Source organism: Crocodylus siamensis, chromosome 2 (assembly GCF_052110815.1).
Source record: "Crocodylus siamensis isolate JL-2025a chromosome 2, ASM5211081v1, whole genome shotgun sequence".
Lineage (NCBI taxonomy): Eukaryota > Metazoa > Chordata > Crocodylia > Crocodylidae > Crocodylus > Crocodylus siamensis.
This window is the reverse complement of record NC_143396.1, coordinates 229,235,965-229,253,952: the sequence shown is the minus strand read 5'-3', so window position 1 is coordinate 229,253,952 and position 17,988 is coordinate 229,235,965. Positions and strand designations below refer to the sequence as shown.

The window sequence follows — 17,988 nt, the reverse complement described above, 5'->3', positions numbered from 1 at the left end:
TCTCTAGATAAGCTGTTTTGTTAAGACCCTGACATTAACCCCCTCAGCAATAAATTGAGGAAATATTCAGTCATGATACAAATTACCAAATACTTTCATTGTGGGTCTATCAGAAATGAAAAGAGCAACATTTATAATCCAGTGAAACAACCAGTTATTGGCAGGTCAAATAAAACCTTCCATCAGTTGCACATCCAGTACAGTTCTGAAGAAAGGTAGTAAAAATATTTTGGTGAGAAGGAGTTAAGTAATCACTGTTTAAATGCACCAGGAAAGCAGAATTCGCTAGAAATTCCTATCCATTCATTATTGAAATTGTGTCAAAAGGTGTTTCAAAGTAAAACAAGTACACCAAGCAAGGGTTTCTACCAACAGATTGTATCATACTATCAGGAAACAGTATGCAGTGCAGTATGACAAGAAAACCAAAGATAAAGATGAAGATTCCTGGTAAGTAAAAGGAATAAAAGAAATCTAAAAACTACTTACTTCAGGCCTGGGTCTGTTTCTCCATATTCATCTAGGTAGGGAGCAGGATAAAAGCAGCCTCTGGTTTTACTTTCTACCAAGACAACTTTGCATTCTCTGATTCTTTAAAAAAAGAAAATAAATCCAGGTTTAAAATAAAATACCCCTCTCATCAATAATCCAAAAGTTTGTGGGTACTATTCATAGTTAACTTAAAACTTTTATTAAACTTAAGCATGGTCTATACCTAAAGTTGCATTAACTTAAAACAATGGGTTGTTTAGACAGGGAAATTACCATGAAATAAACTATGGTGTGAATTTACTGTATACCATCTACTCTGCAATAACTTCCTAGGCAAATGCTGAAGCATTCAGCATCAACCTGTATGTTTTGCTAAAACACAAGCTGCTAATGAACTATTCTAAAAATAGTTTTAAAGTATTGCATTCCTTCCTTCAAACTCACACCTGATGGGTGATGCAAGGAGGCAAAGAGGCACCTGTGGTTCTTTGAAATGCTGTGGTATTAATTATGGCTCTCATAATACAGGGAGGTGGTGGGGAGGGTGTCCACGTACTTCACACACACAGCCTCAGGATTTTCAGAAAAACGGTATCTGTTAGGACTATGCAATATGATCTGTAGTTCCCCCTATTAACATGAGGGAACAATTGGTATAAAGGCAATAACTAGAAACCCTAGAAATCTGTGGAGGTTACCTATTTGCAGGTATTCTTTCCTATTTTGTGGAAGGCTTTGGTGAACTACACGAATTCTAGAAACAAGCATTTGTACATATTCCACAAAGAATCATGCAAATAGACCTGGAGCGTCCGTAAAAATATCAGCTCAATAGATTCTGGCAGGGGTTGGTAACCTCTGGGCTGTGGGCTATATCTGGCCGGCAGAATCACTGGAACTGGCCTGTGGACATGGGCCATTGGTAGTATTTGGTGGCAGGAGGTTTCAGTTGTGGGCACTCTCCACATGCCATCACAGGGACCAGCAACAGCCAGGCCCTAGTATTTGCCTATCCACTTCTGACTGAGTGGGTCATGGAGGCCTGCAGCTGGAAAAGGTTGCCCACTCCTGGACTATGGCATTTGTCATCTCCCTCCAGTTTGGTCTGTAGTCTACACTGTGTTGTACACAGTGACAGCCAGGCCTCAGTATGATTTATACATATGATTACTTTTCTTTAATTAAAAAATAACTTGGGGATTAATTTATTTAAAAAGGGAAAGAGTAAAATAAACTATTCTTAAAAAAGAAGTTTCAGAAACTATCCTTTAGGAATATATATGTTCCTGGCTGCCTCTCTATGGACTGCTATCTTGATGGGGTGGAGAGGCTTAAGTGCACCCATGATCCTAAGATCAACACCAGCAGGAGTCTTGTATTCCTGGTAGGGTCACCCATGGCAATAAAGACAAAGATGAGGTTTAGACTAAGAGCAATCCCACACAACACGAAGACCTCAACTGTGAAGCAGGCAGGCAGATCCAGAAGGCATATTTTTCAACAGTTGGTAAGGCAGATAAAGGCTGCAGTGGAAAAGTAATCCTGGTTGTCTTGGATCTCCTTGCCACTGGACACAGATTTCTCCTCCACAAAGATCCACGCAGTTGTTGATGGACAACAGACTCTCCATGTAAACCAAGTCGCATACAGGCTTCTCCCACTGGTCCAACATCTATTACAATACTAATACCCATAACTTTTAAAAAGTCCTGCAGCAATGGATGAGTGCTGATGAGGACAGAAAATGATTGCTGGGAGTCCCTAGTCATAGATTCACATACAGGTGGTGGCTGTGTGACGGTTGCTAGGGCTTGGCAAAGTGGGCCCTATTCGATTTGGATTTGGCCTGAATCAGGGACTGTGATTTGATTTGTTGATTCAGCCGAATCCAAAGATTTGATGCTGATGCAGACATAGACACAGCTTTAAATGCTTTTTCTACATACCTTGAGGTATACCTTGCCAAATCTTTCTGAACCAATTTGGAGGGTTCCAATTTGATTTGGAAAGATTGAAGGGTCCCCTCTGATTTGATTTGGATTCAGAGATTCAGCCACCAAATCAGGCTGAATTGAATCAGGGACCAAAGCTTTGCACAGCCCTACTGGTTGCTCCACCCTTGATGTTGGACAGGAGGGTGATTCAGTAGGTGTGATCGCAAGTGAGGAGTCCTTTTCAGGATCCCCTCTGCTCACCCCACACAGGGAGGGGGCTAGAAAAGGTGCCCCAAACATAGGCTGTCCCACTTTACCGTACCCAACTGGATAGCCACTGTGAGGGCTAATTGCAGTTAAATTTAACTCTAATTGCAGTTAGAACACAAAAAATATTTTTTGTATCCAGGAATGTACGAACACTTAGATGACCCAAACAATGGCAGACCTGAATGCAGAACAGCTATTGTCACCTGAGAACTCTTGCGATATAACATTGATATTGAATGTCTCCTAGCTAAAAGGGAGGTGCACACCCAATGGAAGGGAGGGGCCATCATCAGGGAATGGGACCTCAGAAGATCATTCAGTCCAGCCCCCTGCCCAAACAGCAGGAAGTCAGTGGGGGTCATAGGATCCCAGCAAGATAAGATTCCAATTTACTCTTGAAAGTATTCAATGTAGGTGCCTGAACCACCTCCGATGGCAGGCTGTTCCAGACCTTGGGGGCTCGGAAAATAAAGAAATTCTTCCTTACGTCCAGCCTGAAATGGTAGTTTATGACTGTTCAACCTCGTCATCCCTTGGGGCGCTCTGGTGAACAAACATTCCCCCAGATACTAGTGGTCACCCCGATAAACTTATAGGTGGCCATTGGGTCACCCCTGAGCCTGCGCTTTTCTAGGCTAAAGAGCTCCATGGCTAGCAGCCTGTTGTCATAAGGTCTGCTTTCCTGACCTCTGATCATGCACGTGGCTCTTCTCTGGACTCTCTCAGGCTACTCCACATCCTTTCTGAATTATGGAGCCCAAAACTGGACGCAGTACTCCAGCTGCGGCCTCACCAAGGCCGAGTACAAGGGAAGAATGATATCCTGGGATTTGCTTGAGAAGCATCTATGGATGCAAGCCACCATTTTGGTCGCTTTACTAGCCGCAGCATCGCATTGCAGGCTCATGTTCATTTTGTGGTCAATGATGACCCCCAAGTCTTTCTTCTGTAGTGCTAGCCAGCGTAGCACTGCTGAGCCTATAAGGATGCTGCAGGGTTTTTTTCCCCCTCAAGGTGGAGAACCTTGCATTATTCGGAGTTAAACACCATCAGGTTCCCGTCTGCCCATTTGCTGAGCCTGTCCAGGTCAGCTTGGATCACCCGCCTGTCTTCTGGCATGGATGCTTTGCCCCAAAGTTTGGTGTCATCAGCGAACTTGGCCAGTCCACTTCCGACTCCAATGTCCACATCATTAATGAAGAAGATGTTGAACAATATGGGTCCAAGCACAGAGCCTTGGGGGATCCCACGGGTCGCAGGGCACCATGACGATTGACTTCCGTCAATTACTACTACCATCTGGGTCCGACCACGGAGCCAATTTCCCAGTCAGCAGATTGTGGTGGACCCAAGGCCACAATTGGCCAGTTTCACCAAGAGGTGATCATGGGATACCAAACGGAAAGCTTTTCTGAAGTCAAGATATATGACATTAGTCTCTTCTCCACTGTCCAGGTGATAGGTCACTTGGTTGTAGAAGGAAATGAGATTGGTCAAGCAAGACCTACCTGCAACAAACCCGTGCTGGCTATCTCTCAGGATGTTGGCGTTGGCCAGTCCATTAAGGATGGCCTCCTTAATAAACTTTTCTAAGATCTTTCCCGGGATAGAAGTCAGGCTGATGGGCCTATAGTTTGCTTTCCTTCTTTTCTTGAAGACAGCCACCACATTGGCCTTCTTCCAGTCTTTGAAAACTCCTGGCTCTCTGGTGTAGTGCCCAAAGATCCATGCCAGAGGCTGGGCTATGATGCTCACCAGCTCCTTGAGTACCCTGGGGTGTAGATGGTCAGGGCCGGCTGACTTGAAGGTATCCAGCCTCTCAAGTGTTCCTTCACGAGGTCAGGATTAATGGAGGGCAGGGGATCTCCCTCACCTGGACCTCCCTGTCCTGTAGCGGGCATGGGCGTCCCATGAGACTGATGAAAGACCGAGGCAAAGTACCCATTTAATAGGTTGGCTTTTTCCTGGGTATCAGTTGTCCCATCTGGTTCAGCAGGGGTCCAATGTTGCCCTTGCTTTTCCTCCGGCTCCCCACATATCTGAAAAAGGACTTTGTATTGTCCTTGATGCTCAAAGCTAGCTGGAATTCAGTTGGAGCCTTGGCTTTTCTGGTTTGCTCCCTGCAGGAACAGACCAGTGCAGAATAATCCTCCTTGGAAGTGAATCCCATCCTCCATCCTTTGTAGGCCTTTCTTTTTAGCCTCATGAGGTCTGCTAGGTCCCTGGAGAGCCAGGGGGGCTACTGTGCCCTCTTGCTGCCTTTCCTCTGAGATGGAATAGAATTAACTTGTGCATTGAGGATCGCTCCCTTGAGGAGCAACCACTCTTCTTGAACTCCCCTCTCCCTGGGGTTGCGGTCCCTTAGGGCCTCACTGCCAAGCCTCCTGAGCTTGTCAAAGTTGGCCTTCCTGAAGTCAAGGACTTCCATGATGCTGACTGACTTTTGCCAGCTTTACAGTGGATGGTGAAGATGATCACCTTGTGGTCGCTGTCACCCAGCTTCCCATCGATCACCAGGTCGCTGATTAGGTCATCCCCAGTAGCCAGTACCAGGTCAAGCAGCGCTTTACCTCTCATTGGCCCACAGACTTCTTGAGTCAGGTAGAGGTCATCCAGGCATGATGGGAAGCTTTGCGACCGCTTGGATTTTGCTGAGTGATCCTCCAATGAGATGTCTGGGTAACTGAAGTCACCCATGACAACCATGGCCCTGAAGCATGCGGCCTCAGCCAGTTCCCAGGTGAACTCCTGGTCAAGCTCTTGACTTTGGGTGGGAGGTCTGTAGTAGACTCCCACCATTGTGTCCCCTGTGCCGTGTTCCCCATGGATTTTAACCCAGAGGGTCTCCAGTCATCCACCTTGGTCACCAACCTCAACTTGCAGGGACGTGCAGCTTTCCTTAACATAGAGAGCTACACTCCCACCCCTTTTATCTATACCAGTGGTCTCCAAACTTTTTTGATTGCGCACCCCGATCAGTAAAAAATTTTTGAGCACACCCCCCCAATATATGTATATTTATATTCGCGCACCCCTATCAGTAAAAAAATTTTGAGCATATACCCCCAATATAGGTATATTTATATAAATATAAATAGTTCTACTATTTTCTTCCCGCACTCCAATGGATCATCTTGCGCACCCCACTTTGGAGACCACTGATTTACATGGTCCGTCCTGTAGCCATCTATACCCGTGGTCCAGTCATGGATGGAGATCCACCAGGTTTCCATTATCCCCATGACACCATAATTATTTGCATTAAGCAGGAGGATGAACTCCTCCTGCTTATTTCCCAAGCTCCTGGCATTTGTGTACAGGCAGGCACGTGTCCCCTTGGGGGCTCTTGCCTTGCCTACAGATTGCACCAGGGCTGGGACAGGGGTCCCTTAAGTGCCTTGGCCTGCTGGCTTTGCAAGGGTTGCTCAGCAGGCCAGCAGTGGTGGTAGTCCCCCCCCATCCCCCAGCAGGCTTAGTTAAAAGCCCAGTGGAGCAGGTCAGCCAGTCTGGCTGAGAAGAGTCTCCTCCCCAATGGAGAGAGGTGAAAGCCATATCTACCCAACAGCTTGCTGCCTCTCTCACCAAAGAGTGGGCTGTGGTCATGGAAGCCAAAGCCTTCCCTATGACACCAGCACCACAGTCTTTGGTTAACTACGTGGATCCTCCTCTCCCTCCTCAGCCCATACCCTGAGACTGGGAGGATCGAAGAGAACACCACCTGTGCACCCAGACCCTTTAGCCCCGCTCCCAAATCCCTGAGATCATGTTTTGATCCTTTTGTGGCTTTCTTGCCTTTGAGTTATACTCCTACCATCCTGCCTGCTACCCACAAAGACAACATTACATTCTGGGTAGTTACTTACTTGAGAAACATACAGACTCCAGCTCCGCAATGGAGAGCATGAAAGTTGCAGGCTCCTAGCTCCTCTCCATTCACTAACTCCTGACAGCAGGCTCTCTGGGAACATAGCATAGCCCCACAAAACAAACACAATGCTGGATGCTTTTGTTCATCATCAGATGATCTTGGACACCTGGAAGAAGATAAGTAATAAATTACTGCGTACTTTTTGACTTCCATATGCAAAAAAATCTCAGTTAAAGAATGGTTGTATAAAAGTCCTGTTGTAGTTGTGACAGTCCAGAAACTATGCAAGAGGCAAGGATTTCTTATGGTGATATCTATTGGACCAACTATGTAGTTGAGATAAAGTTCAACAAGCTTTTGAATTTAAGACTCTCTCTCTCTCTCAGGTGAACTTTATGCGAACCGTAAAGTGAAAAAGATGTATTTTAACATTGTTTTCTCTACTATTAGCCCTTCATCTGCACATCAAGATTTACTACCTTAACCAAGTGCCAAATTTCTAGTCCCAACATATCCAATGGTGAAAGCAACTGTCAGATGTATCATCTAAAACCATGGTGCTCAACCTTTTCATCCAGCAGGCCAGACTGGCAGTGCCTGGTCCCTTCCATCTGGCCAGTAGACCCAATCTGGCACCCAGGGTAGGTGCAGTATGGTCCCATACAGCGCATGGAGAGGAGTGGGGGTAGCCCAAGTTCCAATCCAGCCATGTGGAGGAAAGGGGTTTGGCCCAGCACCATGGGGGATGGGAGGAGGGGGCATGACCTGGCTTCAGTCTGTCTGGATGGGAGAAAAGGGATTGTAGACCATCTGTGTGGGGGTTGTGGGGATAAAGGATGCACAGCATGGTGTTGCCCATTCTCAAACCAGTCCTGCAGGGGGACAGGGCATGGCCCAGCCCTGCAGAAGGAAGGGAGTACAGCCGTTTCCAACCCAGCTGGGTACAAGGTAAGGAGGCCTGGGCCAGACCCACAGGAAAAGCATGTGACCCAGCCCCAATTTGGCCACATGGAGGGAAAGGGGTGTGGGCCCAGCCCCAATCTGGCTGTACAGGGGGAGTGTTGTGGCTCAGCTCTGACCCAATAAGCAGGACTGGGAATTCTGGCAGCGGGGAAGGTGGCAATATTAACTGTCATAGCTCCCCCACAGTCATATTTCCCAACCCTTCAGAAGCCTGAGCTTCCCAAGGCTCCACGTGCTTCACATGCCTCATTTGGCCCATGGGCTAGAGGTTGAACATCCCTGATTTAACACACATTCATGACAAATGCCAATGTTTTAAAGTGTAATAACATTATATGCAGTCATTCTGTCAATGTTCTTTATTTTAGTAAGCTGTGTTTTTTCCAACCTTAAAATGGTCAGCTGGCTATTATGGATATAAACAAAATAGCATATTCAGTTCTGCAATACCTTTCCCAGGTTTCATAGTTTCATCGTGCTTAGGGTCGGAAGGGACCTAAACAGATCATCAAGTCCAACCCCCAAGTATTTTCTTCCTGAACTGATGCTCTTTACTGCCGACATAATTGAGCCATGTGTCACATGGTTTACACCAACAGCATGAACAGTACTGTAACACTGACAACAAAGCTAAGAAAACTACTAAGTTTTTACCGAAACTGAGAAGCTCGATTGAGGAGGCAGCTATAGTCTTCTGGAAGCTCTATTAAATTATTTCTTTTCCTTGGGTACCTAGGAAAGTTAAAGAAAACAATCAGAAAAAATAACCCAGACTGGGCATGAATTGCAAATAAACCACTACTCTGTTAAATTTCCTATATTCTGTATGAACTTCTGACGATCCAGAGGTGTATTTGTTAGCTGTATTGGTCTGAGACAAAAAGAAATGCAAAAATATGCCAAATTTTAGCTGATTTTGGATTATAAACTTCACTGCTGAACAGAAAGAAAGATTTCTACACCTCCCTGTTTGCCATCAGACACCAACAGGGGAGGAATCCTGCCTGATCTGCACAACAAAAAGCACCTCACAAAGACACTCTTATGGACCCAGAGGGACAGATTTCCATCTTCGGCTTTCTCTGTGCAAAAACAAAATTTATTTTCTACCTATGGTGAATTTTTACCATCTCTAATTTTCCCTGAGCCTGATGAAGAGCGTGCGAGCCCAAAAGCTTGTAAAAAAAGATATTTTTTTGTGATTTCTTAGTTGGTCTAATAAAAAGTATCATCTCTGTACCAAGAATTCTAGATTTTTGGATTTCTTTCTGCCAGTCTAGACGCAGCTCTCAAATCTATGAACCCAAAGGAAAGGCAGAGTAAAATCAATCTGGAGATGGATAATCGGAACCTTCCAAATCGATTCAGAGATTCAGCAATTCGGACACAGACACAGCTTTAAATGTTTTTAACACATACCTCAAGGTACCATGTGGCTCGTGAACGCTGAGATGGTGGGGTGGATGGAGCGTCCCGCAGGAGCACAGGGGGCTCCCCAGAGTGCTCAGCAGCATTGCCGGAAGTGGACCAGAAGCACTTCTGGTCCACCAGGAAGTGTATGGGTAGCTCCCCTGCGGCCTCCTGGCTCAGCAACTGGTGCCTCCCGGGTCTGGGGGGGCACCTGGGCTCCCCTCGTGGCATACTGCAGAGCTGGGCGGGGTGCAAGGGGACCCCCACAGACCCGGAAATACTTCCGCTCCACTTCTGAGTTCACCACTGAGCATGCAGAGGCCCGCCCCCCAAACACTCCTGTGGAACGCTCCATCCACCCCATCATCTCAGCGCTCATAAGCCATGCCTGGTACCTCGAGGTACGTAGAAAAAGCATTTAAAGCTGTGTCTCTGACCGAAACGAATCTTCAGATTCAGCCAAATCAAACTGGGGACAGTGATCCAAATCAACGAACCGAAACACTGTCCCTGACTTGGGCCAAATCTGAATCTAATATGGCCTGTTTTGCACACCCCTAGTGTGTGTGTGCGCGCGCGCATTAAACAAAGGGGACAATACTAAGTCTGCATGGTAAGAACACACATTTAGTCTTGGGGAAGGTTATCTGACATTACCAGGAAAAAATAAAGACAGATTAATCAGATAACATGCATGATGGTCCAAAGGAAGAGTAGTAGTTTGGTCTTGGGAAGGGAGTGTAATAAGCTCATATGAAAATGAGGGGAAATTTATGGCAAAGGGAACAGGAGGACAGAAAAAACCTCACTAAATACAAGCACTTACAATTCACCCTTTTTTATCTATCAAAAACCCAGCTCCTTCAACAATTTTGGGTCAAAAAAACAAGCACAAAAAAACCCAACTAACCTTATTGCTATGCTTTTCCCCTTCAGATAACTTAGTACAGCAGGATCAGCACACCACCTGCAGCAAACAAACAGTGACTGATGACATTGTTTTACTACAATAAGCACAAAACTAGGTAAGCAAGAGTAGGACACAAATGGTTTTAACTATTTTTCTCTGAGGAGATTTAGTTGTTCTTTGAAATCTTACTTCTTGGGGATGAAATACAATACACGCAAAAGGGAAATCTATTTTTCTGATCGCTGAGCCAGGGGGGCCCTGTGCACACCCCGGAAGACCCAGAAAAATCTATTTTAAAAAAAGTACTTGTAAGGACCTCTTCACAAAATGGAACACGCACGTTTAAAAAAAATATTAGCAATATCTAGACGCTGAGGTTCTTATGGTGCCCAAGTGGGCCACTGCACTCCACTCAATGATTTTCACCCAAACACATTTTTAAAATAATTTAAATCACAAATATTTACTGTATTTACATTTATAATAGCAAAACAGATCCACCCACATAGTGTAGCAAGTTACAGTACTGCCAAACCACTAACTATAGGAATAAAATGATTTCTTTGGCACTCTTGCTAAGACAGTTACTTTGTATTACTTCTACAACACAGAAGAGAGATCAACAACAGATGGTTATTTTAGCTGATGTGCATCAATAGCATTTCTCAAAAGCAAGTGAGCTCTTTCTTTTGAAGTAAGGCTTTTTAATAAATGCGCACAGGCTGATGTGGCAATTTAGCAATAGAATTTTTATAAAATAGATCTGTTCTCATTTAATTCCTCTGGTGAGGAGGTATTATCAGCCGCAGCTCAAAGAAATGTCTTCTGTTACTCAAAAATCACATCTTGTATGCACTCCTATGAGGATTAAACTTAGAAAAAGGAATGTTCTTAGCAGCCATTTAAGAATCTAAAATTAAGTATTAATAGAGACTGTTCTTCAACTAAATGAAGCAAAAATTATATTTGGCATCTCCCGGAAAATGAATCAGTATCAAGACTAGAGGTTGGACTTAACAGGCTTAAAACGTTTCATAGGTCAACAAAAAGGCCCCATGAGGACAGAGGTTAAGACAGAATAATTGGTGTTGATCTGGAGCAAGGGTGGTCAACCTGAGGCAGCCTCTGTGTGTGGCATGCAACAGACTGGGATGGGGACAGACAGCACAGTGGCACGTAGGGCAGGGAGCAGAAAGCAGAGCGGCAGATCAGACAGGGAGCACCAAGTAGGGAGCGGAAAGCTGAGCAGCAGATCAGGTAAGGGAAGGGGATTGGAGTGGCATGCTGGGGAGATGGGAAGCTAATTTGTCACATGCCTGTCTAAAAGATTGCCCCCCACTGCTCTAGAGAATTCTGCCAGGCCCAAGAATATCAAATGTTAACACTAATATCGTACTCTGTAAACAGATGTCTTTAAGGATTTCCATAGTCAGTAAGATTTTGTTTTTATTTTATCCAATTTTTCCTTTACAAAGAGGTTTCAGCATATTATATAGATGGGGCAATAATCAGTAGGCTAACTATCACCCTTAATCTGACTGAATTGAAAATGCAATGCAGGCACAGCCCTAAATCAGAACAGATTATACTACATGGCAAACCAAGATCCTTCTTCTCAAGATCATCATTATAATTAACATCCCGTCTGTGGAGAGACAGGCAAGATAAGGCAGATCAATGAAGAAAGAACAGCCTAGCATAATGGTGCTCATTCTCTGGCCTATGGACCACATCTAGTCCGCAAGAATCCTCACAGGTCTGGGAATCTGGTAGTGGAGGAGTAATGGCAGCATTAAGTGTTGCAGCTTCCTGTGGCAATTCATGCTGCCAGCCACCATTCCTTTGCTGCCAAATTCCCTGACCCAAGGGGTGCCCTGTGGGACAGATGTCATGGTCCCACACACCGATGCATAGGGTTGTTTTGCAGCTGGATCCGGCATATGGGAATGGGTTGGCATATGGGGCCAGGCCGCAGCCAGATCTAGCATACGAGATAGCTTTGCGGCCAGAAATTGTGTGGTCACACCTGCTGGCAGATTGAGCCTGAGCGGCCAGGCCAGCAAACCCACAAACTGACTCCATGATGGATCTGGCCCACAGAGCCAGAAAACTGAGCACCACTGGCCTACCAAAAGATCAACACTGCAGGATAACTTACATGGTTTCAAATGAGTCAGAAGTTGGCCTCGGGTCTGTTGAGGTTCACCGTGTCGGGGCAGTTTATTAATATAAACAATTAAAAATAAAGAAAAATACCACCTCTTCAGCAATTCAAGATGCAGCGTGCTTATCAAGCTAACTCTTAACATTTTAATATGGCATTGCTCAGAGCTGAAGCAATGATTCAGTAATTGTACCCCAAATTCCCATATGATCATCCCAAGACAGCTACTCAGGCTAGTACCTTTGGAGCAAGAGGTTTACAGTATCCCAATATTCCTGGTAAAGCAGGAACAAATTGGTGGGAAGAGATAGATAACTACAAAGTGCCTTGAACTGTCCTTCATCAGAAACTGCAAAATAAAACATGAGGAATATGTTAATTTTTTTCAAGCCAGTCCAGTCTTCTACAGATCTTTCTGAACAATTCACACAATCATAGCAGGCATAATGGGAATCCACGATTGTTTTGATTTTTCATACTGATTAATAGGCACACCTGAACACAAAGAGCAGTTCTTCAGCTGATGCAGCTTGACATAGCTCTATTCACTTAAACAGAACTAAGTGAATTTATACAACTTGAGAATTTGGTTCTTAATTTAATAATATTGAAGTCCTTTTAAATGGTATATATGGGTCAAAAACTTAATTTCTTTAACCCCATTTCAAGGTTTTCAGTCCCTACCTGATTACTGTAGAACAGGGATGTCAAGTCCACCTCCTGCCCCAGGCTGGATCCAAACCATGGGGCTCCTTGTGGGCCACTTCCAGCCTGGAGGTGGTTCCAACTCAGGGTATGCAGCAGCAATGACAGTTCCAGCTCCAGCACAAGGATGCAGCTCCAGCAATAGCTCCCATCACATGCATGCCCTATGCCAAAGTCAGCATTGCTGCTGCTGCCATGTGCCCCATGAGAGCCAGACCTGCCACAGGCACCACTGCCACTACCAGCAGCTCCAGCTCTGACACAGGGCTTCAGCACAGGGCCACAGCCTGGCAAGTGGCTGAGAAGGCAGACCCAGAGCACTGGTGACAGGTGAAGCTACCAGAGGGCAACCAGAGCTGCATCAACCCTCATTTGCTTTCCTGCCACCAACTGTCATGTCCACCAGGGCCCAAGGGCACCTGATTCTGTGGCAGGCTACTGCCCCTGGCCCCATCTTCCAACTCTTGGTTGCCTGTCAGTAGCCCAGCGAGCTGGAGAGATCTGACCTGCACACTATGTTTGACACTCCTGCTCTATAGTACAGAGCACATTATACATTTATTAGAGCAGCAAAACTACGTGTTTTGAGACTGAAAGCTTCATACTGGGCACATCTACATGAGATGCTTAACTGTGTAATAGTGTAATTTACTGCAAAATAAGCATGTGGGTCTACATGTGCACATACTTATTACACAGTAAACCTTTCATAGTTTCATAGTAGCTAGAGTCGGAAGGGACCTAGGTAGATCATCTAGTCCGACCCCCTGCCTTAGCAGGAAAGAGCACCGGGGTCAGATGACCCCGGCAAGGTGCTCATCTAACTTCCTTTTAAAAATCCCCAGGCTAGGAGCCTGCACCACTTCCCCTGGAAGCTGGTTCCAGGCCCTAGCCACCCTGACTGTGAAGTAGCGCCTCCTAATATCTAATCTAAACTTACCCTCCGCCAGTTTGTGACCGTTATTCCTGGTCACTCCTGGCAGTGCACGGGGGAACAGGGACTCCCCCAATACCTGCTGATCCCCCCTGACCAGTTTGTAGCAGGCCACAAGGTCCCCCCTTAGCCTTCTCTTGTGGAGGCTAAACAGGTTCAGGTCCCGTAGCCTATCCTCATAAGGCCTGCCCTGCTGACCCCTGATCATACGAGTGGCCCTCCTCTGAACTCTTTCCATATTGTCCACGTCCCTCTTGAAGTGTGGCGCCCAGAACTGGACGCAGTACTCCAGCTGCGGCCTGACCAGTGCCGCATAGAGGGGGAGGATCACCTCCCTGGACCTGCTCGAGATGCATCTGTGGATGCATGATAGGGTACGATTGGCCTTCTTGACTGCCTCCCCACACTGCCGGCCCATGTTCATCGTGGAGTCAATGACGACTCCAAGATCCTTTTCCGTCTCCGTGCTGGCAAGAGGAGAGTTCCCCAACCTGTAAGTGTGGTGCCGGTTCTTCCTCCCCATGTGCAACACCTTGCACTTATCAGTGTTAAACCCCATCCTATTCTCATCCGCCCACCGTTGCAACCTGTCAAGGTCAGCTTGTAGCCTATTGCATCCTTCTAGTGCACCCACATCCCCCCACATCTTAGTGTCATCAGCAAACTTGAACAGGGTGCTTTCTACCCCCTCATCCAAGTCACTGATGAAGATGTTGAACAGTGCAGGCCCGAGGACCGAGCCCTGCGGAACCCCACTGCCCACATCCTTCCAGGTCGAGAAGAACCCATCCACTACCACCCTCTGGGTGCGGCCCTCCAACCAGTTGGCGACCCATTTGACCGTGTGGGCATCGACACCACAGTCTCTCAGCTTTTTGATGAGGACAGGGTGAGAGACAGTGTCGAAAGCCTTCCGGAAGTCCAAAAAGACTACATCCACAGCAACCCCTGCGTCTAATACCTTGCTAATCCTGAGTAAATCTGCTATGCAAGTAGCAAATTTACTTTTGATTAATGTCAGCACAGTAGCACTTGTGTAAACGTCTGACCAGGGCCAAATCTGCTTTGGGTCAGCTGTCCAGCAGGGGGCAGGAAATTTCTCCCTGCCCCCTGGGAGCCGCCTGCTGCCAGGGCAGGCTCTGCCAGCAGAGCCTGGTCAGGGACTGTCTTCCTGCCCTGGCAGCAGGGAGCTCCAAGCCCTCTGATCTGAAATTGCAAATTGGTGAGTGAGGGTTAGATTTCATAGATATTAGGGCTGGAAGGGACCTCGGGAGATCATCAAGTCCAGCCCCCTGCCCAAAGGGCAGGAAGTCAGCTGGGGTCATAGGATCCCAGCAAGATAAGCATCCAATTTACTCTTGAAGGTGTTCAATGTAGGTGCTTGAACCACCTCTGCTGGCAGACTGTTCCAGATCCTTATCTCCCAGTGCCAGCTCTACTGTTACAGGGCTGGTGCTGGGACATCTGCGTGACAGGCAGGGACTGGAAACTGTCCTGGTATGGGACAGGTCCCAGCCCCGTGCCCAAATTGGGTGATTGAGGCACAGGGCTTGGAAAGAGCTGCAGGGATGGGGTAGGTCCTAGACCCCTGCCCTAATCTGCCAGTGGGGCAACTAGCAGCGAGCTAGCTGCCAGCTGCCTCACTGGAGCATCCGGGCAGGGGCTGGGACCTGCCCCTCCCCTGCAGCTCTTTCTATGTCTCCTGTCCCTGATCGGGGAGCCAGGGCCAGGAGCTCTCTGCCCCAGCAGCAGGCAGACACTCTGGGCAGGGACTGATGTCCTAGCCACAGCAAGGAGACAGCTGTCTCCTGGCCCAGTGCTTCCTACCAGACCTGGGCTAGTATGCAGGGGGAGCCTAGAGCTCCCCCTGGTGGCACAAGGGGGTCATTGCAAGGCCCCAGGAAGTGAAAGCAGTTTGTTGCCATTAGCAGCAAATCTGCTCCCGCTTTTCTGCATGTGTAGATGTCTGCCTGGGAGCATTTACTTGCAAGTAAACTGATCCTGGATCAAATGCATGTGTAGATGCATCCGCTATGTCTTCAATTATCATATCACCAGTTGATCATTACATTTTTGGCCTGCAACCATATTTTACTTTACTAAGATCCCATCAGAACACCTAAGTTAAACAAGGTGGAGCCAGATCACTACTTCATACCTCCTGGCATATCTGAACTGCCTCAGTAAGGCTGTACTGATGCATGCCATCCTGCTCTGCAATCATTGCTTTCTTAATTGTACATAGTATAGCTTCCTTAGGGTGATGATACTGCACAATTACTACAAAGTAATTCATCTCAGATTTCATTCTGTAGTAAGGAGTAGACACAAAAATATCTCCTAACCAGAATGTCTTCAATAGGTGCTACTGTTGCACCTAGATGGAAAAGAACTGGTTGGCACTGAACAAGCAGCTAGCCTGAAATAGATGCAGCTAGGAGAGGAGACACACTCAGTACACTAGTGTAATTTATATGTGCATAGTTAGTCTTCACTTTTTCTGAGGCAGAACTTTACTACAGAGTGGAACAGTTTACCCCAGAGTAAAACAGTCCTTCCTAACAGGTCCACTTGGCTTCTTGGTCCTATGAGCTAAGATAAGTGGGGTAAAGGCAATTTACCCTGCAGGAAACATGTGGTGGGCCTGCACTTTGAATGCAACACTGGAGCCTACTCACCAATAAGCTCTGCCAGGAGGCAATGTTGCATTAAGGCAGCTATACTACTTCTGGTTCAGGAAGCATTGTATGCAGCAGACATGGAGCTTCCTGGAACTATACGTAGCATTATCATAATCTTAATAATTCTAAGGAATGACAGAAAATCACATTATTGATCATCAGTGAACATTCCTTCTTACTGAACCAAAGCTCCAGACTGGCGTGAAGAGCTCCAGTTTGGGCTTGTCTACACAGGTAAACTCGGCAGATAATATTGAAAGAATTATATGAGCCTAGCCCTCTCCCACACCCCACTTCATTGATATACTTATTCCAGTGTAAGGGTAGCTCTTGATAGTCCTTAAATTCTTTTCCAAGTAACATCAAGTAAATGAATAAAAGTTATCCTTACACTGGGATAAGCGTGTCCACACAGGTTAAGGCTACTATGCTATTATAACTATCTCAGTTTAATTTATACCTTAACTTTTAATTACAAGCACTTTTCCACAAAGGTAAGGCACAGGCAAACCTGCTACTTACTCCTACCTCTTCTATATGTAGTTTTCATTGCTTTTCTGTGTAAAGTACTACTATAACATTACATTCTAGTACAACTATAACATTAAGTAACCTCTTTTATGCCTTGACAATAAGCACTCACCTATTCAACAAGTAAACAGCAAACAGGTAAAATAATAAACATTGCTTTATCTTACTTACCTACCAGCAGCTCCTCAGGTGGAGGCACCCCCAGCAAATAATGGAAAAACAAAGCAGCACAACGAAGGTAAGGTGTGATCCCTTTCTTGACACAGTCCCATATATGCCAGCCTGGAGTGTTTTGACTAAAGCAACTGCAATATAACAAACCAAACAAAAAAAAAGCTGTAAGTTCAGAGTAAATGCTGTCTTGGGTTTACCTATATTCTTCTTTTGTATGACAAGAACGGTGTCCATATCTTTATCTATGTGCACTTTGTTGAATATTTCTGACATTTTTTCCAATGGGGTCATCACCACGTTTCCTACAAGGTCTGATAGCTTATCTGTGGTAGTGCTCCCATCACTGCTAGAACTGGTGGAGCTGCAGCAGTGTTGGAGCAACAGGATGCAACTGCCCCAGAGCCTCGCGCTATGTAGAAATGTTGTTTGAAGTGCTCCAAACAGTGAACATACATGGCTGTGCACAAGAAGCTAAGGAACCTAGGTAGAACTATTTTTTCTCTCATCTATTCCAGAATCTTTCCCCACGTTTTAAGCTTTATTTCTCCATTGCTTTTTGCTCATTTCGTAGCGGAGGTATTGCTCTCAAGAACTCGGAAATATGAGAAGAAGAGGGAAGACCTCTTCCTATACACAGCTGTATCCTGTTCCTCTCTCTCTACTAGTGTAATAATGATCCTTAGTGTAACTATGGCAGAGTAAGTGGGGCACCTGCCTCGAATGTCAACTACTAGGGGTACCAGGATCATCCACCCCTGCCAGCAGTCTTTACTGTGGAAGGGGTAGCTTTGCAATGCCTCTGCCCACCACAGGAGTTAGGCAGTGCAGCGCCATACCAATCAGAGTATCTGGAGAGAAGGGAGCCAGTAGGGCAAATAGATTGGTGCTCCCTTATTCCATTCCTGCCTTGGAGCCTGCGCAGCAGGAGGGAAAACCCTGTGCTGCTTCTGTC

General features: G+C 46.2%; 1 protein-coding gene across 5 annotated transcripts in view; it reads right to left on the bottom strand.

Moving 5' to 3' along the window:
• Positions 1-17,988, bottom strand: part of UBR1 (ubiquitin protein ligase E3 component n-recognin 1) — a 126,712-nt gene that overhangs the window by 3,055 nt on the left and 105,669 nt on the right. For all 5 annotated transcript variants that reach the window (XM_090033319.1, XM_090033318.1, XM_090033320.1 and 2 more), the window contains exons 41-46: positions 17,034-17,167; positions 12,252-12,360; positions 9,848-9,904; positions 8,182-8,259; positions 6,560-6,730; positions 490-591 (exon numbers count right to left, since the gene is read on the bottom strand). In XM_090033319.1, coding sequence (XP_089889445.1) covers positions 490-591; positions 6,560-6,730; positions 8,182-8,259; positions 9,848-9,904; positions 12,252-12,360; positions 17,034-17,167 — 651 coding nt within the window. The remainder of the gene's footprint in view (positions 1-489; positions 592-6,559; positions 6,731-8,181; positions 8,260-9,847; positions 9,905-12,251; positions 12,361-17,033; positions 17,168-17,988) is intronic.